The following is a 24,446-nucleotide window of genomic DNA, read 5'->3' as shown; positions in this document are numbered from 1 at the left end:
TGATTAGTCTTTAGGGTGGTTGTGTTCCATTTGATATCCTTCTCCTATTATCACAGCTCACGAATCTTGCTGCTGTGTTTACACATTGTTGTACTTGGCGCAGTAGAAATGTTTTTTCTTCTTTATTAGTCATGTGTTCAAAATCTCCATGGGTGATTATAATCTGTGGGAAGTATTTTATAGCCCTCACTGTACCAGAACAACGGCAGAGAGTTAAGTTGTGGTGGCCAGTGGACGTATGGATGGTGGCAGGCAAGGTGTTGCTCACATAGCAGAATAGCACAAATAGGTAGTAAATCTCTGGGTGAGGGACCCAAACATTGTGACAGTTCTCAAAATGTTTTTTGTCTTCTTGAATCTTCTGAGTGAAAGGTGTGACGATGCACTTCTGTGTGTTTTGGTTGGTTAACATGTTAGGGGAGAGGTCAACTCAGAGGTTACGCTGAAAGATGCGTCATTTAGAGTATTTAAAGGGCATACAGACAAAATAACGGTCTTCTTTTTTGGATTTTTGGTCAAGGAGTCGAGCGCTGGACATAGACAATTCTTTAGAACGGATAGAGAAAAAACATAGAACTTTGAACCGTCGGGTGGGAACAAAATGGGGGTTTGAATTGTTAATAATTTTATAGGCTTTAACATAACAAAAGTAAGGGTTTCCTTTTTTAGAAAGGGTACACAGTGTGCTTTCCTTTTTTAATTTGACAAATTGATGGAATGTCAGATGTCAACGGCATAGTCATTTCGATCCTGAGGCGGGGGCGCAGGTGATGCGTTTCAAGAGACTTCCCTTATAAGCCTGACCCAAACTGATTCTCAGCAGGGTACAAGCACTTCTCCTGCTCTATAGGGGAGTCAGAACAGATCTCTACCCCTAGAATTTCCGTCTGGACAACCCCTGGATCTGCCTGCCGAACAGACGGTCTGGACTATGGATACAGACATTGATGAACCCCGACCCAAGCGTCCACGTTTAGACGGGTCTCGATCATCAGCGGACACCGACGGCGTTATGGACTATATGAGCAATGACGTGCTTCCAGAGGGGAACGAGATGGGAGCGACTCCGCGCACACGGCCTGCTCAGAATGTGTCAAGTTGTTCAGGTACCGCTGGCGGACAAGATACCCGGGGATTTCTCTGGGGCCCCTTATGCTAACGTGGAGTGGGGGGACTATTTGGAATTATACGACAGCAACCTGCAGATGAACTATGGAGTGCGTGTGTGGTGGCCTGGCGGGGCATATAGCCTTTGGACGGTTAGGGCCAAAGACGCCTGGCCTATCGCGGGCGTCGCATTGCCCCTGGTCTCTTGGCCAGGAGCAGGCGCTGGAAGACAGACTCCACTGCATTCGAATGAGACTGTGCCGTTTTAAAGGATGAGGGAGTATTTCCTGAGACAGCCAGCCTTTATTGGTTGGGGGGGAATGTATTTTCTTCTGAAAGACATGGTATTAGCATATACAATTGCCATGAGGGTGTTGACTATGGTTCCCAGGAAAATTCTTTATTTGTTACAAAACATCCCTTCCTTTTTCATTGTACGTATATTTTTGACCAGCACCTGTAGAATTTCTGGAGATGTGCGTGCTTCCTGTCGGATCCTATCTCGGGTGTTGACTATGGTGACATTGAATGAGACAATTTCATATCAAAATATTATTATCTAATATCAATATATTATTATGCTGGAGTGTGTACAAATTATTGTTCATACCACAGTGTAATTGTTATACTAACGTGGCCGACATCATGATGCATGTTAAGATATAGCAACCCCAGACTAGCGAAAGGGAAATAGCAACCAGGAGGGAGAGACCAGACTTTTTGGGTTTGGAAAGTGGTAAAGTTGTTTCCTGCTAGACAAACACAATGAATTACAGTATATACGTCTTCGGGGAGGGTGTCCTGGAGTTTGAAGCTCTTCCTGGTGTAGTGGTAAAGTTAGTTTATCAGAAGGAGGAAATGCTGATCGTATATTTTCAGGCCGTGTCAACAGCCTTTGCTTGCACAAGGGAACAAAAAGAATGCTTTAAAAAAACATGAAACAAAATAAAAAGAGGAAAGAGTGCCGACAAGTATTCCTTGTCAGATGATGAATAAGGGCCCATTAAAGTATCTTGATGGGACATTAAGTAGTAGGCCTGACCCAAAAGGTCAGTTAGAAGATAAATCTGCATATACTAGTAAAAAGGCTCGTTTTGTTTGCTTGTTTTGTTTACTTTTAGTATATAACCGCATTAATTATATATATATATATACATATATATTATTACTTTTGAAAATCTATTACTTTCGTTATTATATGCATTCAAGTTCTTTTTGACTGTTCCACTTTTTATAACCCTCACTGTACCAGAACAACGGCAGAGAGTTAACTATCTCAGAACTTGTGGTGGCCACAAATCACAAGGCCAGTGGACGTATGTATGGTGGCAGGCAAGGTTGGCGACCGTGCGTTAAGGTTGGCGACCGGATTAAGGTTGGCGAACATGCGCTTGCGGTTATGTTTAGGTTAGGGTTAGAGATAGGGTTAGTAAGGTTAGTAATGGTCGAACTAACGGGAGCTCGTACCAATGCCACGCAGCCTGTATGCGTGCGTGCGCGCGCATGTGTGTGTGTGCGCGCACATGCGTCCTGTCCTGCTAATCACCGTGATAAGGTGGCAGGAAGTGTCTGTGTCACTCACTGGGAGAATGTTTTCTCCCTAAACGCCATGAGAAGAGAGAGAGAGAGATAGAGAGAGAGGATCGAGATAAGAGAGAGGGGGAAGATAGTAATAGGGCAATAGATATAGGCCTATGCTAGGGAGGGAGCTGAAGACTGAATGAAAGCATAAAGAAGTAGAGCCCTAACCACACCAGAGGGTTGCCATGCAACTCCTTGCAACCTGCAACATCTTGCAACTACTACATTGGTGTGGTTTGTTGCAAGGAGTTGCGGTTTGGGCCTAAAAGAAGATAAATGGTAAATGGTGCATTTATATAGCGCCTTTATCCAAGGCGCTTTACATAGATTGTGCATTACATTCACCCATTCACACACACATTCATACACCCATTCACACACACATTCATACACCGATGCCAGGGGGAACCATGCAAGTCACCAACATGCACATCGGGAGCAATTAGGGGTTCAGAGAGTCTTGATCAAGGACACTTCGACACTAACTCTGGAGGAGCCTGGTATCGAACTGGGAACCTTTGCGGTTCTCATCCGGTCACTCTACCCCTGAGCCACTGCGGCCCCCAAGAGAGAGAGAGAGAGAGAGAGAGAGAGAGAGAGAGAGAGAGAGAGAGAGAGAGAGAGAGAGAGAGAGAGAGAGAGAGAGAGAGAGAGAGAGAGACACACACACACACACACACACACACACACACACACACACACACACACACACACACACACACACACACACACACACACACACACACACACACACACACACACACACACACACACACACACACACACACACACACACACACACACACACACACACACACACACACACACACACACACACACACACACACACCCTTTTTCCTCACTGTATATGTTTCTTTTCCCTTTTTACCTCCATTATGATGAATTCCTGTTCTGTTCTTTGTCTATATAGAAGTGTCTATTTGTACTCTAAATGTTTTGATGAATTGAACATAGTGGACCCTCTTGAAATGTACTGTAATTCTGCAAAATGTTAATAAATATTTCAATCAATCAATCAAAAACACACACACACACACACACACACACACACACACACACACACACACACACACACACACACACACACACACACACACACACACACACACACACACACACACACACACACACACACACACACACACACACACACACACACACACACACACACACACACACACACACACACACACAGTTTATTGTCCCAGAGCGAGATGTGATTTCACATTTCAGTCAGGCTGCACAACACAACACAGAGTAACACATACAGTAAAATAAATACGTCCGTATAAACAGATACAGACAAAACATACAGTGCAGTCTCCATACAGTAAATATATACATTAACACTGCAGCACACACAACACTGTGAGCGAGGCAGTTTGTTTATTCAACGCTCCGATGGCAGAGTTGACAAAAACCTCCCGAGGAAGTGAGCTCTGGGGGTCTCTCTTTCCGTCATGTCTGAGCGTTTGGGAGGGTATGACCAATTTAGACCCGAGGCCGTTTCCAAAAAATGGCTTCTAAATCCTAACAGTTTTCTGAAAAACCTATGTTTCTATGTCAGTGGTGCTCAACATTTTTCATGTCAAGTAGCCCCAGAAGTATCTGTATGTGTTGTTCCAAGGACCCTCCCCCAGAAGCAAAGATTTGAATTAAAAAAGAATGAAAGAATATAATTATATTCAAAGATTTGCGCCACATTTTCACGATTTTTAAAACAATAGCGAGTGCCGCGCTACGAGCTTGTAGATCTGCTATTTTTCAATAGCTAAAGTATAACATAATGCTTAAAACACCAAAAGGGGTTCCCGTCCTGAATGGGTTAAAGACCAATGAGTTTAGTACATTTACTCAAGTACTGTACAATTTTGAGGTCATTACTTTACTTGAGTATTTTCACTTTCCGATACTATTATACTTCTACTCGAATACGTCTCAGAGGATCAAGGATCACAATCAAGCCGCGTCGTGACCTTGTGTACATCTGCTATTTTCAAAAGATTTTTATACACTTGAAAACATGAAATGGTAGATTAGTTCTACTGGAACTCTTCTGCACTAGTGCCCCTCTATAACATTTTAGTCTAGCTTATATTTGTTGACAAAATTGTATATTATTCAGTCATAGTTTTAGTTTAGTTTTTGTCAGTGTAAAAAGGTAGCCGTCAAACATCTTTCATCATAGTTTTAATCGACTAAATTAACACAGCTGCACAAGGATGGGTTGAATTATGCTTTTGTAGAGTATGAGAATAGGTGGTACGATTTGAAACAGTACAGAGAAAGTGAGCCAAGCACGTAAAACAAAAGAAAACAGTTAAGGCAGAGAGATATTATCGACCCCATTCATCAAACAAATCTCCACTTTCAACAAACCTTTCACCGCAGCAGATAAATAACCCCACTTAGTTTAAAGCAGGGAGCTTAAAATTACTCTATAAAAGGTCCAAGTTTGCCCAAAAATGTAACTTAATCACCATAACCTTTTTACAATTCATAATTTGGATATTTAGCAGACAACGCTAACCAGAGCAACTCACAATAAGCGTGGTAAATAATCTCATACATACAATGCATGTGTAAAGTAACTACCGGTAAGTACATATACTCAAGTACTGTACTAAAGTACAGAATAATTTTACTTTAGTGGAGCATATACTTTATACGACTACTCCACTACATCTCAAAGACGAATATTGTACTTTTACTGGACATTACAGGAAAAAAAATCCTTGGAACAGCAATGTCTGTGTTAACCTAACTATGTGTTCACCTAACCATGTGACTATGTGACTATGTGACTATGAGTAGCAGTAGGGGCAAAAGTGGCGCTGTTGTGCCAGAAACAGAGAGAGAGAGATAGTGCTGCACTGTTGCCTGCTAATGAGAGACAGAGAGAGAGAGGGGGGGGGGGGGGGGGGTGCATTTGAAAATAGCCGAAAATAGCAGACCTGCTATTTTCAAAAGATGTCATACATTGGAAATCTTGTGAAATAGGACATTCTGCATAATGAGTACTTTCTACTTTTGGTACTTTAAGTAAATGTTGTACTTTTACACAAGTACATTTTGAATTCCGGACTTTTACTTGACATAGTATTTGTTCTCAACCAGTGGTCCACAGCTTAATGATGGAGGGTTGGTAACCAAATGGACCCTTATATATCTTTAACTCTTGAGAGTGTAAAATGAAACCAAATGGACCCATAAGGGTCTATTGGTTTAATTATTGTTAAACATCTGTTTCACTTAAATAAGAAGTCTACACAATTAGAGAATGTAAAAGAATTGTTATTTTGATCAATGTTTGCCTGTTATCTCTGCTAATGGTACCAACATCAATACAGCATCTTCAAGAGAGAGAGAGAGAGAGAGAGAGAGCGAGAGAGAGAGAGAGATATAGGGAGAGAGAGAGAGAGGATATTCCAGATGTGAGTTGCGTAACTCACACAGATGGCCGATCACTTCGTCTGGGGTCCAACTCCCAACGCCATAACTCTTGCTCTTCACTGAGTACTACTATACCGCATGTACCGCAGTGGTTTTCAACCAGTGGTCCGGGGACCACCAGTGGCCCTTGAGGGGGTTCCAGGTGTTCCCCAGCTAGATGGAGAGTTGGTAACCAAATGGACCCTTATATAAATCTTTAACTCTTGAGAGTGTGAAATGAAACCAAATGGACCCTCACAAGTCCATTTGGTTTCATTTTACGCTCTCAAGAGTTACATTATTGTTAAACATCTGCATTACTTAATTCACCATAAGTACACAAAAAATTGTTTTGTACTCGAGCGTAGTATTTGCCTTTGAGACGTAGTGGAGGAGTAGAAGTACAAAGCATTGAAAAATAGAAACAAAGTAAAGTAATAAATACCTCATAGTGTACTACAATATTATAAAGCACAGTATACTTTCCACCACTGGCATTTACATACAGTACGTACATGTTGGTTCTGTTCAAACATTTATTTGGATAAGCGCCATGGTAATGCCTTATTTGAAGGTGGCACAACACTGGGCTGAAAACACTGTTTGTGTTGGTGGGGGAAGGGTAAAATAATATTTGATAGTGTTTGTTGAAAATGAGGTCGACTCCATGTTGGCTTGTGGCGGACATTTTTGTCAAAATTCCATGTTTGCCACGTACATGAAAAATGAGCGGACAGTAATATTACCAGAAAAGCATAAAGAGAATGACCCCGAATGACCATAACAAGTCTGTAACTCTGAGTGTTCAAATGGAACCAAATGGACCCTTGCGGGTTCAACACTCTCAGAGCAAAGGTGGTCCTTGTAAATAAAACATTTGAGAACCACTAGTACTAGTTGGACTCATAATATCGAAGAAAACCAGTGTCGTAGAAAACCTGGAGACTTGACATTCAGTAATACGGGTCTTATGTTCAAAATAAGAACATTATGATGGTGTGGTCTAAAATTTGACACCTCTTTGCCACGGACATGTTTGTCCGTGTACGGACATAATTTGATGAGTATACTTTCAGGAACATTTTCATAGCTGAAGTTCAGGAGCAGGACCACACCTCTAATCCAGCTACCTCCACCTCCTATCAAGCCACCTCCAATCGGGTCACATCCACCCGTATATAAAAGCCCATCCAACCCACGGTTCTCCCTCTGTTTTAACTTTCGTCATCCCTTCCCCCCACCCTAAGTCTCATCCTACTCTCCAACCTCTCCTTTTTACAGGTCCCTAAGGGAGGTTCGGGTTCGTCGTGCCCGGGAGCTACGGCGGATCCCTGATGTCTCCCCACCTCGGCTTAAATTACCCGATGACCAGCTGGATGGCCAGACTATCTTCGTTCTGTTCATTATCAGTTTCCTTCATCGTTTCATGCATTCTTCTTTTAGTTAATAAATGTCTTTATTTGGTGGTGTGGTCCTTGATCGTGAAATATTTTTGTGAACCGAAACGGCAGCTCCCTGGCGGTGTAGGACCTTTGGGAGGCGCACGCACAGACTCTAGCATTCTGACATTGTGTTACAGTTGGAACAGATCGACTACAGTATAGGCTACTCTGAGGAATTCCTCAATTTATGCTCCGTCATAATACGGACCAGACATGGCTAAACGACAAGCTCACAGCAATGCGTCGAGAATGTGACACGTTGTGAGCTTATAGATCGACTGTTTCTGGACCGTTACACCAGCGAATGACCATGTATACATCTGGCTTAATCCTTCCCCCTCCTCCTGTTGTTTCTGCTACTACAGTGCCACAAGCCCACAGTAAAAGCAACGGGCGATAACCTGAGGTCAAGTGTTACTATTTTGGGCCCTAAATGTTCCCACGGGCACCTCATTTATCCTCCAGCTTCCTCTCTCTCTCTCTCTGTCTCTTTCCAAGTCTACCAAACTTTATTCCACCATGGATTCTCTTACTCCGTTGTTCATCAGCCCTTCAATTAAATATAGGGGAAAAGCTGCGACAAAAGCTACATAACAGCCTAGCAACTAGCATGACCAGTTACAATTGTATTGCTGCAGGGCAGGCAGTGCACAGTTGATGTTGATGTACTGCAAACCAGTGTGTAAACTAGATAAAGTGCCCCTCTGGGCACAGGTCTCCACCAGGGCAGGTCAGGTTGTGGCCTCCTGGTGGCGCTATAATAGGCCAATGTGAAAAGGGTGCCATTTCTTCTTACGCCTTGGATGGCAAAAGGATGATTTGAGGCATTTTGTTCCAAAAATGTGTTTAGCAAAAATCCACCTGTTGGCCAATGTGAAAAGGGTGGGATATATTCCTCAGCATGGACAGCCCGTGAAAGATTTCACGTAAATTGCACGCTGCGTTCATGATTTGAGGCTTTTTGTTCAAAACGGGGCCAATCCTGCCAACTTTGAAAGCCAATCTGAAATATCGGACAGATCCGTCTTGAACACATGACTATAGAGATATGTAGCGATTTGCGGGATGTTTGGACAGAATCTGGAGGAGTAATATCAAAAAATGTGTTTTTCAAAGGTCGGCCTCCTGGTGGCGCTATAACAGGCCGTTCTGGAAAATGTGGGGCAGAGGTTCATTGTTGGCATCCAGGGAGTGTGTGTGCAAAATTTGGCATCGACCGGGTTAACGGTGCCGGAGATTAGCGTTTAGAGAATACTGTATATTTTCATGTGGGTTTCCAATTTCATCCAATCAGGAAAGATTTCTCAACTTCAGTTTAATAGTGAAATGAGGGGTCATGCTAAAAAAAAAGCCAAGACAAGCTAAACTTACCATTCATAAAAATAGGAAAAATCTTACTATTAAATGTTTTGGGGGAAGACCTTCGCTTTTCTCCATCCTTGAGAACATAATGTATTATTCAGATGTAATGGATGGTGGTCTTTCTCCTTCTGCATAATACGTACATTCTCTTTTAGTAGCCTACTTTAAGTCTAGAATTTCTACATGACGGTATTGATAGTTTTACTTAGTATATATCTTTTATTTTATGCAGAATGAGCCTGGGCTTTTGCCAACTCTCTCTTTCTCACTTTCAATTATTGCTGTCTATCTCTCCTTCCATCTTCTAGCTCTCATGTTTCCATATATATTATGATTTACATGTGACACACACACACACACACACACACACACACACACACACACACACACACACACACACACACACACACACACACACACACACACACACACACACACACACACACACACACACACACACACACACACACACACACACACACACACACACACACACACACACACACACACACACACACCAGAACAAATAAATAATAATAATCAGTCAAATTGACTTGACTCCTATAGCGATCGTTGAAGCGGAAGCCTAAATCTCGTCCCCCCAGGTTGACTCCCTCCCTTCTATCGGTTCTAGTTCTACAGGCACACAGTGGTGGTGCCAGCCTGTCTTGAGAATGAGCCTGTTTAAGTGCCCATTTCATAAAGATAACTGCCATTCACGGAACTGGACGCTGGTTCGCTGACCATTCAAAGTCTCCTTTATGTTAGGGGCTGTCATCACCCGCATATAAGCAGAGCATTTAGACATGATGGGGACAATAACCTGCAGCTGAACCCTACTAACTTCACCAGGCACATAATGAACTCATATGGTACAGAAAGAAAGTACCGGGGAAACATTGGACCATGATTCCGATCAGTGGAAAAAGTATTCCTATATTGCTTAGTTGTAATGGAGAAAGAATGTGTTTGTTCCAAATTTGTCAACATTTTGTCAGCAACTGTGGAAAGAAATAAAAAACTTCCGAAACAGTGAAAATAGCAGATACAGCTCACAAGCTCCCAAAGGCTCACCTCACGCATTGTGAGCTTGTAGATGTGATCTCTCATATTTAATTATAGTTTTTTCTTACAAATGGAACCCTTCCTGGCTTTTTCCTCAAGATCCGTATCTCTGACCGCTTTGGTATTGCCCTCTCAACTGCTCCTCTTCCCTATTATAGGCCTAATAGTTAAGTCCTCTCTACAAATTTGGAATCCGTTTAAAGACACTTTGACCTTACAGACCTTCTCCACCTTGGCCCCACTAATGGAAAACCATGCGTTTCCTCACGCACGCACATATGTTCTGGTCATGTTCATTTTGGACTGAAATCTTTGAGACTCTCACAGTATTAACTGGGACACTTATTGAGCCCAACGCCATTACCGCTCTGTTTGGCATTTCTCAACTGCCCCTGTCTAGATCTCAAGCAAACCGTATAGGCTTTGTAACACTATTCTAATACTTAGATAGAAATCGCCCTCCCATACACAATGGATGGATATTTGTAATAATTTGCAGCGGTAGGGACCCTTTCTTGGCTTACGCAGAGGGAATCACTATTCCAGTCATCCCTTAATTCATTCATTATTGAATCATGAATGAAACCAGTGGAGCCGAGTATCCTTACCAGTGTTGCAGACTCTATCCTGTTTTGCCCAGCAACTTCTGTGTCACTGGGCATCATGAAGGTACGGAAATTTAGACATTTTTACTCCTGACACTTAACTAACAGATATGCACACTCAAGACGTATGCCATCATCATGAGACGTGAGTTTGCAGATCTGCTATATATTTCCCAACTTCATTTGAAATAGGTCTTAATTCATAATGAAGGCTAAACGTTTCCCCTTCATAGAAAGGTAGTGGAGTCAAAAGTACACACATTGTACTAATACTACTCAAGCAAATGTACTTTGTTACTGACTGTCCACCACCGATTACAACTAGTGTTGGAATAGAGCAATGATAAGGGGGACAGATTAGATTAATCTGAGTTAGTAAAGAGAATGGAGAGAAAGCGAGTGCATTTTCCAGGGTGCAGCGAGATGATGTATGAAGGTTAGTCAAAGTGTATTGAAGGGTGTGAGGCTGTTAGGACGCCGGAATGTGTTTTGGACCCAAATGCAGAACTCGGGAGAACAAAATAACAGTTTACTTAACAGTTTACTTAACTTAAAACACAAAATAATGTACACTACACCGTGACCTCACATAAACAGGACCTGGAAACCATAGATATATAAGAAAGGCTAGATGGCTCACCCGCGCTGCTGGCCAATGGAGAGCGATGTACTATAACCATAACTTGCTCAATTTTCAACCGATTTTCAAACAGTTTGGTTTGTTATAAACGTCAGAGACGTCCGCATACTTATATGCTTTTATATGAAAACACACAACGTGACAATACAATGATCCAGCACAGAGAGCAAACACTGACATTCTTAAATAGTCCAATAAGTCATTAGGCCAACAGCTCGCAGCACACTGAACCTGGGCTGTCAATCAAGGACTCAGCAAGGGCAGCATGCAGAGCCTAGTGGCCAAACAGGGAGCTTAATTTGTTTCCGTTATTCTCAAACAGGGAAAGGGCAGGGATCAGACTAGGAATATAGTGTTACGCTGTATTGGAGACAGCAGGTCTAGCTGGAACCAGCACACATCTGGACCTGTTTGTCTTGGCTCTGCCTCTGACTGACCACTAGAGAACAAGAACCAGAGAGAGAGACAAAGAGAGAGCGAGAGAGAGAGCGAGAGAGAGAGAGAGAGAGACAGAGACAGAGACAGAGACAGAGACAGAGACAGAGACAGAGACAGAGACAGAGACAGAGACAGAGACAGAGACAGAGACAGAGACAGAGACAGAGACAGCGAGAGAGAGAGACAGAGACAGAGACAGAGACAGAGACAGAGATAATAATTCAACAAGATTCTGTATGGAGGAATACCAAATGTGAACCAGAAAATAGCAGCCAGGAGAATGAGACTAGCAGGACACTGCCAAAGACATCAAGAACTGCCAGCCAGCATGGACATCCTCGATCACGAGGACGTCCCACATTACGCACCAACGAGCTGGTCAGATGTACTGTATGGAGAACTGGAAGCGACGATCTGAATACGACCGTCCTAGAGAGAATAATATCAAAATCTACAAATTAACTGGTAACTACAGTTATCTAGTAATTGTAGTGGAGTAAAAGTACAATATTTACCTCTGAGATGTAGTGGAGTGGAAGTAAATGTTTGGACACTCAAAAGTGTACTTAAGTACGTGTATAAGGCCTACTTAGTTACTTTATTACACCACTGAGAGGGGGGGGGGGGGGGGGGGGAGAGAGAGAGAGAGACAGCTAGAGGAGGGAGAAATGGGAGAGAGAAGAAATAGTGGAGAGAGAACACAGAAAGAGAGTATTATAACAAAACTCTGGTTGAATGAGGCAATGTTGTAAAACGTGGAATGCAACAACTGTCATCTTATAATAATAATCATATAAAACAAGTGTTTTTTGGCCTCACACATAAAATGACTCACTCAACATACACATGACAAATAGAGGGGTGGAAGATAATGATTATATCCATAAGTTGTGGTTGATAATTGCAGACCTACAAGCTCACAACACATCGCAAAGTGGTGTGTTGTTGCGTGTCGTCAGCTTGTAGATCGGTTATTTTCACTGAAAGTAGGCCTTGATGGTTAAGAAAAATGTTTTTTTTTTTTTTTTTATCATTCAAACCCTGAATATGAATATTTTATGAATATCATAAAAAGAGAGGTGGAAGATAATTATTGAACTTATTTTTGCAGAAACAAAGTAGCCGGCATGTAAATTTCATAATTCAACACTATGTTAAAAGCAGTGGTTTTCAACCAGTGGTCGGGGCGGACCAAATGGACCCTTTAACTCTTGAGAGCGTAAAATGAAACCAAATGGAGCCGTTCATCTTACGCTCTCAATGAGGTACATTTTTCGTAAACATCTTCACACTTAACTTACAAGAAGTCTACACAATTAGAGAATGTAGAAGAATTGTTATTTTGATCAACGTTTGCCTGTTATCTCTCCTATATGGTACAAACATCAATGCAGCATGGTATTGTGGACAAAATCTTATTCAAATACAACAACATAGTCTAAGTCTTGCAGGGTCTGAGAAAATAATGCTGAATGAATAAACAATGGACCTTGAATGAAAAGGGAACAAGAGTGATGTTGTATGAACCTCAAGAGATCGATGACTCAAAGTAAGAAAGTTGAGAAATGACATGAAAAAAGTACAAAGACATGCACATCCAATCCCAACTTGGGCAGGTGCTGAGCGGTGAGTAGTAGTATGCACAGATAAAGAAAAGAAGGTACTCGCACACTGTGGGCTCAGATGCTCGTGAAGTGCCTTTATTTGCACAAAAAATTGACTGTGACGTTTCGAGCGCAATGCTCTTCCTTTCGAACGCAATGCTTGTTCCCATTTCAAATCAATGCTCTTCCTCAGACAGAACATTCCTCAAGCAGAACATCAGTTTATATTCAACTGCTCCCCACCCCAAAAAACTCCCAAACTGAAACTCCATGACATCATAGAGGAGTAGACACACATGACACCCCCCCCCCCACACACACACACACACACACACACCCTTTCTTTTATGTGTTAAAAAGTAGTTTTTACTTAAGTAAAAGTATCAATGCTGCAATATAGAAATACACAGAATGAGTCTCATTTCAAGTTTTCAAATTGATAGGGTGTCATGTACGCCTACTGTATGGTAGGTCATGCCCCACACACACACAGGATTACAACGCACACATGATGAGAGTCCCTCGCCTGCGAGTCACAAAGTTTGCAGGGACTACTTTTACAATTTTGAAAACAGCAGATATTATTATACAAGCTCACAATGTGATGCATTGTGAGCTTGTAGATCGGTTATTTTCAAATGGTCCAAAGTGGGTGATGTATGTTTTGTAATAATCATAATCTACAAAGTAACTAAGTTTTTAAATAACTGTAGTGGAGTAAAAGTATACAACATTTGGATCTGAGATGTGGTGGAGTAGAAGTAAAAGTATTGAAAATTGGAAGTAATTAAGAACAAATACCTCAAAATTGTACAGAACTTTTAAGTAAACTTTCCACCACTGCTGGACAATGAGAACGACCCACGAAGGAAGGACAATAACATTGTTAAACAAACAGTGATGTGTTGTTTCCCTCGATCTGCAACAACTCACACAACACGTGGTTGTGCAATCCCTTCACTCTCTTCTGTGTGCAGTTGTTGTGAATGTGAATGCATGGCCTCTCAAGAGACTGACGTGATGATGGTGGTGATGATAAGCATCTGGACTCTCCTTCAATCTGCTTTCCAGTGGTGGAAAGTAACTATAAGTACATTTACTTAAGTGCAATTTCGAGATATTTGTACTTGGGAATTTCCAATCACCAATACAATACTTTTACTTCTACTCCACTACATCTCGAATCCAAATATTATACTTTTGCTCCACTACATTTATTTGGAAAATGTAGTTACTTATAGTTACTTTGTAGATTTTGATTATTACAAAACATATACTGTACATTAACCACTTCAGCCCCATATACATTTCGGCAATTTGAAAATAGCCGATCTACAAGCTCATAATGTGTCGCGATCGGCTATTTTCAAATGATTTTTTAATACATTTGAAAACTTGAAATGGGACCTTTTGTTTAGTAGGCCTAACTTTACTTTTGGTACTTTAAGTACGTGATGCCAATACTTTTGTACTTTTACTCAAGTAGATTTAGAATTCTGGACTTGTACTTGTAACAGAGTATTTCTATATTGCAGTATTGATACTTTTACTTAAGTATAGTATTTGAGTACTTTTCCCACCACCGCTGCTTTCTATTTGCGTTTATGCTTTTCTCCCTGTCATGATGCTTGTTTCATTGTTTTCTGACTGCTGTTTTTATTTTGTTCGCTTATTGATGTCAAATTCCCTATGGGTAATTTCAGTCAGTCAGTGCCTTGATTAACGTTGGAAATTAACTCTGAAATGAATGCTTGTGCATACTTTGCTGCCCTCTAGCTGTCAGAGCGGTGCTGTACGTTTAACAAAATAGCTGGATAAATTCCAGATATCTGTAATGAAATTCCATCCAAAAAAAGAAAATATATGAGAAAAGTATTAGAAAGCACTTCGACAAAAACCTCCTAACTCCACTTTTTGTTTTAATTTCCTGAAAAATGAACATTTTGGAGTTAGGTGGTTTCTTGCAGACAGATATAATCTACTCTACTGCATGCATTCCTTATACCCAGCTGGTCCATGCAGACAGAGTTATGGAACGATCAGTAAATCAAACCTGCTTCCACAGACGACACAGTACATACTTTGATGGAATGCTGGTTCGTTGGAAGGCAAAACTACATCACTTCATGCATTTTCTTTTTCCTGTGTTGATTGGTCTATCCGACTACTTTCTGTCGAAACTTTGAGTCACTGCAAAAACATGAATGGCTGCCAACTATGTGGCAAGTACAAAGATTCAGAAGCAAAACAGAACAACTGTACTGTACAAGAGTACAAGTACAAGATGGGAGAATGAAGATTCATAACCAGAATAGAACAACTGCATTGGGCTCCAATAGTGAATACTGTGACTTTGCAGTCTAGTGCAGTGGTGGAAAAAGCATGATTTGCGTAAGTAATAGTATCAATACTGCAATATAGAAATACTCTGTTACAAGTAAAAGTCTGGAATTCAATATTTACTTGAGTAGTACAAAAGTATTGGCATCAAAATGCACTTAAAGTAGGCTACCAAAAGTAAAAGTACTTTGTTGTGCATAATGTCCCATTTCAATTGCGAGCTTGTAGATCGGCTATGTTCAAGTGGTTGAAATGTATATAGAGCTGAAGTGGTTAATTATATGTTTTGTAATAATAATAAATCTACAAACTAGTTGTGGAGTAAAAGTGCAATATTTGCCTCTGAGATGTAGTACTAAGTACAGTAGTACTGAAGAAAAATGTACTTAACATTACTTTCCACCATGGGTATACTATTACTACGTGGAGCTTTAACAGGAGATGCCAGTGAATTCAGTTGTTTTCACATATCAAGTGTATTAGTCACGGACTCATGCACTTGGGGAATTACAGCAAAACAGGCCTGCTCCGAAAAGAGAGAATGATTAATTGTAAAAATAAAAAATAACATTGGGCGGTGGAAGCGTAATGGTAAATGGTAAATGGTGCATTTATATAGCGCCTTTATCGAAGGCGCTTTACATAGATTGTGCATTACATTCACCCATTCACACACACATTCATACACCGATGGCGGCGGAAGCCATGCAAGGTACCAACCAGCACATCGGGAGCAATTTGGGGTTCAGTGTCTTGCCCAAGGACACTTCGACATGTAGACAGGAGGAGCCGGGATTCGAACCGCTGACCCACGGATCATTGGACGACCTGCTCTACCTCCTGAGCCACAGTCGCGTGCATTGCAAGATCGGGACGTGGCCTGTCCCAAATACATCAGGGCCCGCTGCTACAACGCTTCGTCACTGTTATGAGCTACTTTCTGTCAAGAAATTCCTTGCAGTTGCAGGTGTTGGAGTTTGCTGCTCGTTGGATATCACTCAACGGCCCTGCGTACCACCTGTTTTGAATTTGCACATAATGCAGGAGGCAGCAGGATGTTGCTTTGCACTTCCAAACTTTGGCACTTAGAAAAAGAATCACCTGCAAGGAATTTCTTGACAAAAAGCAGCTCATAACATTTCTACAGTGGATTTTTAAACATTTTGCAGATAGAATAGATTTGACGTCGTTTAATACAATCAGATAGGACTTTCCTGTTTGGATGTATCAGATGTCAATGGCAAATTGCGGCTATAGTTGCAGACATGCCCTGCCATTACCTTAATGGCAAGATGGCCACGGTCTGCATAAGGTCTATGGGGATTCCTCCCAAGTTGTGTTCCGTGGTCTATTCAAACTGCTCACACTTTCTCCAACCAACCATGATTGATTGGATTAGATATAATCCGATAGGGTGTCATGTAGGCCTACTGTATGCTAGGTCGTGCCCCACACCCACACACACACACACACACACACACACACACACACACACACACACACACACACACACACACACACACACACACACACACACACACACACACACACACACACACACACACACACACACACACACAGGATTACAACGCACACATGATGAGAGTTCCTCGCCTGCGAGTCACAAAGTTTGCAGGGACTACTTTTACAATGAAGCCGTTCCTCCATATACAATCTCCTGGAATGAACGTGACTCTCTTTTTGGATGAAAACTAAAAACGAAGAGATGAGATTCATTAAATGACCCCATCATTCCTGTGCTGTGGGTTCAACACGATGTGTCCATCTCATCAATGCATGGTAGGCACTATAGTCCTAAATTAACTTAGGCCTACTGTTTTTAAATGTTTGATATACGAGTGGCAGTGGTGGAAAGATTACTCACTTGTTCTACTTAACTAAAAGTATCAATACTGCAATATAGAACTACTCGTAAATATTGTAAATATTGTAAATTGTAAATACTCAAGTAAACCACAAATACCTCAAAATTGTACTTAAGGGGAATACCACTCATTTTCAACATTTTACTATGTCATTAATATACCTTAGAGCTGTTCTGTGGAAATAATAAAAAAGTCCCCCCATTCTGTGTTTCCTAGAACTGGAGGTTTGAAAAAATCATTAACATGGTGAAGTACATCATATTAATGAAAGTAATATTGAAAATGAGTGGAATGCCCCTTTAAGTACAGTACATAACTAATGTTACTTTCCACCGCTGATGAGTGCATATTAAGCCCACTCAGTTCTACAGTAAATCATATGCTATAATGTATAGCCATATTGCATATAGCTGCGGAAGGCTGTCGATGGCTCAAATAAAATTAAACTTTCAGTGATGATCATGCATTTTCAACATGTCTTGTTGTCAGAGGGCGTCCTGAGCCGAGGCTGTTCATGCATGCTTAATTGAATCAAATCATGTATGTCTAGACTTTCAGACCTATGTTACATGTTCGTGGTTAATTAGCATGGTAATTATTTAACAATTGCATAATTAAGTACCGCTGAGCACTTGGGGTATTTTGCTGATTGTGTGCGAGTGGTTTACATTGAACTTGACACTGCGTAAGTCATATATACTGCATAATGTAGTGTCACTGTTACAACCAACAGCTTGAATAAGACCAGAGGATTATAATCCAGTCAGTTATATAGGCTATGGGTTCATAGCAGATTATCCTGCTGTAGCTGACTGAGCCGCCATACACTGTACGTCTTCTCAACACCGCTGAACTGTGTTAAACAGGGCTGGAGTGGGCCATTGGCCTTATATGGCAGTGTTCATTTTGGTGACTAAGACTAAGGTTTTTCAGAAGACTAAATAGGACTAAGACCCCAGATCACACAGCACTAGCCAGCCAACAGTGGGTCACAGAGCGCTACTGCAGCTGTCCGTGCTGAAATGCGCACGCACGCACGCACAGTCTATGGGGCGCACGCACGCACGCACAGTCTATGGGGCACACACACACACACACACACACACACACACACACACACACACACACACACACACACACACACACACACACACACACACACACACACACACACACACACACACACACACACACACACACACACACACACACACACACACACACACACACACACACACACAATTTTATTTTATAGTCTTTAGAATGAAACTTCATTTAGTTTGTCATATTTTAGTCACCTGGAATGTTCAAAAACTGCTCAAAAACAACAACATGCAAGTACTTGGGGCGCCCACTGGCCTAGTGGTCCAGGTGCATGCCACATATAGGCTCTGGCCTGACAGCGTGTCGTGTGTTCGAGTCGTGTTCATGTCAACCTTCGCTGAATGTCTCTCCCCGTCTCTCTCCCCCTCTTTCTATATTCTTAGTTGAAACAATCAATAAAAGGCAGAAAAGCCAAAAACGAATCTTTAAAAAAAAAACATCCAAGTACTTTTTTTCCACTACTGTTGACTGCAGCCCTACCTGGGTGACGTGCTGTGGGTCATCGCCCTACCTCTGGTGGTCCTGGTGCTGCCGTGCCCCGCCGTGGTCAGTGCGGGGGACTTCACCTTCAGGGTGGGCCTGGTGGGACCCTGGCAGTGTGACCCGTTCTTCGCCAAGGCCCTGCCCGGAGTGGCGGCCCAGCTGGCTGTCAGCCACATCAACGGGGAACCCTCGCTCTCCCACGCCGAGACCTTTGACTACACCATACTGCAGGTTGTGTGGAAACACACACGCACACTCGCACACACACACACACACACACACACACACACACACCCACGTTGAATGAGTGTGGAAATATAGTGGCCCTCTCCATCATAGGGATATTTCGCGTGTCAAATTTTGCACAGATGTAGCCCAGGGCATGCTCTAATGATTTAGCTAGGGCTGCAGTGGCCAAATCCATGTGGCCACCATTAACAACCTACTGTATAAGGCAACATTTTCTAAATTTCATTATGATTTTACATTAATTAGCATGTGACGTGTCAATCGAGGGAGTTTTCATGATTCTTAATCCATTCCAAGCGCTAGTTTTGCACGAAAAACACTCATTAAGCTAAAAACGGCCATAGCCACATGCCAATGTGCCGACCATCACATTTGTGATGACAACTATATGGCCACTTTTAACCCAATGAGTGTTTTTCATGCAAAACTAATGCTTGGAATGGATTCAGAATAATGAAAACACCCTAGTTTGACATGTCAGTGCATTGTCAGAAACAGAACTTTGTCAGTGACAAAGGGAGGCATTTGCCAAGGTGTTATATCTAGGGAATCTGAATAGCCTCTGCTGGACACTTATCTTCGGTTGCAAAGCAGTAGAATTAGCATTAGGCTAATCATCAGTGAATATAACTTGCAGGGAAAACACGCATTTTCAGAAAACTTTCAGGCAAAGATCAGGAAAGCGTGAAGAGTTGGAATGGCACATCGGCAGTTATTTGTGTCGCTCGGCTCAATGTAAACTGTCACCGTTGTTGCGCTGCAGGAGCCATGTGAGACGTCCAAGGCCCTGGAAGCATACCTGGGCTTCAATGCCAAGGCATCAGGCTTCATAGGACCAATCAACCCTGGATACTGTGATGCTGCATCACTAGTGGGCAAAGACTGGAACAAGGTACTGTAAGCGGTGTGTGTGTGTGTGTGTGTGTGTGTGTGTGTGTGTGTGTGTGTGTGTGTGTGTGTGTGTGCATGCACAACACGTGGTGTTATAGTAGCACCACTGTGGATGGAGCAGAGCTATAGTCAACGTGATGCGTAACTGTATATTTGTCACATCCATTGTCAATAGATAAACTGTAAAAAGCAAACGACAACAAGAAACTATTTTCTACTTCCCCTGTTCTGCTGTCCTACCTCTCCTCTGATCTCCTCTCCTCTTCTCTCCTCTTCTCTGCTTTCCACTCCTTTGCTCTCCTCTCCTCTCCTCTCCTCTCATCTCCTCTCATCTCCTCCCCCTGTTCTGCTGCCCTACCTCTAATCTCCTCCTCTCCCCTCCCCTCTCCTCTCCTCTCCTCTCCCCAGCCTGTGTTTTCCTGGAGCTGTGTAGGCGATGAGTTGGATGACACCCACAGTCACCCGACCTTCGCCCACTCCATGCCCCGGCCGGCCCAGGTGCTGGTCAACCTCATGCGCTACTTCAGGTGGGCCCACGTGGGCATCATCTCCTCCTTCGAGGACCACTGGGTGGAAACAGCCACCAAGGTTTGAAAAAAATGTTTTACATATAATTATTATACAAAAGGTATATGCATGCTTATTTGATCAAGTATACACTGCAGCTCAGCTGCCTCGTTGGAGCTGAAACTTGGGTTGGAGACACCATTCTAAAATACAAGGTAACCTCACACTTCTTGTGGCTTATTGCTTTAGCATACAACAGACAGATCATGACAATGCTGTCTCCCATCCAGCTGGCTAACTCTCTGAGAAGTCGCGGCATGCCGGTCAGAACAGTGGCTTTCATAGAGAACACACCCCACGGCGTCAAAACAGCCCTGGACAAGATCCGCACGACGGGAGACATGCGCTGTGAGTGTCCTGAATGTTTTATGTGTTGATTTTGGTTTTATTCATTTAGTCTCTTGAATAGTTTTCATTTAGTCACATTTTAGTCACCTGGAATGTTTTAGTCTTAGTCTAGTTTTAGTCGACTAAATATAAGATTTTAGTCGACTAAAATGTATTTTTGCGGGACAGACCTAAATTGAATGGGATTTCTATCTCTGGGACCCAATTTATATTGTAAAATCAATTAACTCTGAGTGTACAAAATGTAGGCTATTAGTTTCCGGTAACATATTGTCCATCATTTCTGTATGTCCGTGACCAAAAAATACTTTTGACAAAAATGTCCACCACAAGCCAACATGTCGATGACCCCTGACCCCCCCCCCCCCCCCCTCTCTCTCTCCCCCCCTCGCCCCACCCTAGTGGTCATCCTGTGCATGCACTCGGTGCTGCTGGGCGGCGCCCTCCAGGGGCAGCTGTTGGAGACGGCCTACGACATGGGCATGACGGAGGACGGCTCACTGGCGTTCGTGCCGTACGACACGCTGCTCTACAGCCTTCCGTACCGCAATGTGACGCACGTCGTCCCGAGGGACAGCGCCCGACTGCGCAGGGCCTACGACGCCGTGCTCACCGTGACCGTGGACTCGCCTGAGACGTCCTTCTACGAGGCGTTCGCGGGCGCCGTGCGGCGGGGCGAGGTGGCCAAGAACCTGCGGCCGCAGCAGGTATCATGATCATTCATTCTGTAGTCTTCAATTATTTTATTCGGCATTTGCTGCCGTATAGTATAGTTTATAGCTCAGGAGTGGGTAACTTTGATGATGGAGAGGGCCACTATATTTCCACACTCACTCCAAGGGGCCACATTGCATATGTAGCCTACGGTCACTCTTACCTTGATTGATTGATTGATTGATTGATTGATTGAAATATTTATTAACAGTTTGCAGAATTACAGTACATTTCAAGCACAAACTCAATACAAAGACTGTTAACTGTGAGTGGACGACCCAATTAAGCATTACACTTGTTTACAAGAGGGTCCACCATGTTCAATTCATCAAAACATTTAGAGACGTACAGATAGACACTACTATATAGTCAAAGAACAGAACAGGAATTCATCATAAAGGAGGTAAAAAGGGAAAAGAAACATATACAGTGAGGGGAAAAATTATTGAACTTTTTTACGTCATCATTCTATGTCACACAAAAGTAGCAAAAATAGCTTGTGGTGCGAAGCGTTTTGAGCTTGTAGATTGGCAATTTTTGCTACTTTTGAATTGGAATCCTGAATTCTTTTTTTGGCCTTTTTAATTTTTTTTCCCCAAATGCATTAGATTTAGTTATACTTGGACTTAAATACAAATACATTGGACATAAAAAAAGAGAATAAAATGTTAATACTAGTCATTAAGCTACTAAAGCAGGTCATGTTTGCATGTTTGGAATTGTAACAGCTGAAACCAATAATCAGTATTCGGATATTAACCTGCGGGTTGCATTAAGTGAAGGTGGGGGCCGCATTTGGCCCCCGGCTCAGATCGGTGAAGCAATATTCTCCAGCGCAAGTCTCAGCCGCGACCCGCCCCTCTAGACCAGAAAGCACGCTGGCTAGGCCAGGCTAGCATGTTCATAATACAGCCTCCATCTGGGATCGCTCAGGGATTCCCATTGAACCGGGACTGTCCAATCATCGGCAGCTACGGGGGCGGGATCTTGGCAAGACCGGGTGTGACGCCATCGAGAAGCACCTGTTGCAATCACATTTCCTATCGCCTTGAAAATTTGAAAATTGTCTATTCTGGAAAGCAAGCCTTCGCTTGGTTTCGAGAATAAAAGACGATAGTAAGGTGTTTCTAAAAAAGTGTTGAACCTAATGCTATCAGGTGCTCGTTAACACTTTTGTCGTTCGCGGGGTTAGTGTTTAATTTCCTGCTGGCGCAGCTGCTATACGTCATGTAGATGCATCAATATGATTGACAGACGGTCCCATGACTCCCATCCAATCGCCTGCCAAGTAGCTTGAAAAAAGGAAAGTTCTTTTTTCAGCTATTGGGCTACAGCGTACGTTGTGAAACAAATGTGATTGTGCAGCAAGCATCTCTTCCATCTGGCGGAAAAAACCTTTTAGACCCGAGGACGATTCTACAAATGTCTTCTAAATCTTGACAGTTTTCTGAAAAACCCATGTTTCTATGTAAGTCGTTCTCAAACATTTTCATGTCAAGGACCCAATTTATTTTATGTAATTGGCCACCGACCCCCATCTGAAATGTTTTTGTTCCAGGGACCTCCCCAGAAGCAAAGATTTGAGTTCACGTTCACAAAGATTTACACAACATTTTTCACGATTTTTCAAAAACAGCAGCTCTACAAGCGCGGAACTCTGTGCAACGCTATGAGCTTGCAGATCTGCTATTTTTCAATAGCTAAAGTGAAACTTTTTAGCTCGAGACCCAAAAAGACAAAACTAAACAAAAAACAGAAAATCCCAAACTATTCTAACCGTGGCATATGTGTTCCATCCAGGTGTCTCCTCTGTTCGGCACCATCTACAACTCCATCATGTTGATGGCACACGCCTTGCAGGGCTTGAGGACGTCGGGTGACCGACTGACTGGAGTGACCTTGGCCAGACACGCACGCAACCTCACATTCCAGGTATACACATTTATTATGAGATATAGTGTGTGTGTGTGTGTGTGTGTGTGTGTGTTTGTGTGTGCGCAGTTGCTTATTTACGAACGACCAGTTAAAACAACACAACTTCCTGTCAAATTGAAAGGTAGTTCATAGCATTAGCCTATACCTGCCGTTGGTCTACACACGTTGATGCGTGTGAAATAATATAGCTCAAAGGACCAATTTCGCCACCGGAGAGTGGTTCCCAAACTTTTTCACGTCAAGGACCCCCAAATTGACACTAATTAGCCCGCGGTCCCCCATAAGAGAACATTTGTACGGCTCTAGCAGTGATTCTCAGTTTGAGATGCAATAGGCTACACACGCCCATTTAATGGCATTTCTATCTCTGAGCCAACCAATTTATATTGTAAAATCAATGTTAATTTAACTCTGAGATGGAACCAAATGGAGCCGTTAGGGTCATTTGTTTGGACTAAAACTATGGACAACGCACCGAGGGCACTGAATAAACAAACGACAAGAGGGCACACCAAGCAGTGTTGATTTTGAAAGCAATTTTTTATTTTAGTTTTAGTCATAGTTTTCATAGTCACATTTTAGTCACCTGGAATGTTTTAGTCTAGTTTTAGTCGACTAGAAAATATCATACG

General features: G+C 42.4%; 1 protein-coding gene across 1 annotated transcript in view; it reads left to right on the top strand.

The window, feature by feature from the left end:
• Positions 1–1,028: 1,028 nt before the first annotated feature.
• Positions 1,029–24,446, top strand: part of LOC306914298 (retinal guanylyl cyclase 2-like) — a gene marked incomplete at its 5' end in the record, with an annotated part of 57,445 nt that continues 34,027 nt past the window's right edge. The window contains 7 exons of the mRNA XM_079491295.1: positions 1,029–1,217; positions 19,102–19,341; positions 20,123–20,251; positions 20,659–20,838; positions 21,048–21,165; positions 21,568–21,872; positions 23,680–23,811. Of these exons, the coding sequence (XP_079347421.1) occupies positions 1,029–1,217; positions 19,102–19,341; positions 20,123–20,251; positions 20,659–20,838; positions 21,048–21,165; positions 21,568–21,872; positions 23,680–23,811 (1,293 nt within the window). The remainder of the gene's footprint in view (positions 1,218–19,101; positions 19,342–20,122; positions 20,252–20,658; positions 20,839–21,047; positions 21,166–21,567; positions 21,873–23,679; positions 23,812–24,446) is intronic.

This window comes from Electrona antarctica (genome assembly GCF_951216825.1).
Source record: "Electrona antarctica genome assembly, chromosome: 21".
Classification (NCBI taxonomy): domain Eukaryota; kingdom Metazoa; phylum Chordata; class Actinopteri; order Myctophiformes; family Myctophidae; genus Electrona; species Electrona antarctica.
Note: the sequence above shows the minus strand (reverse complement) of the source record. Positions and strands in the feature narration are given on the sequence as shown.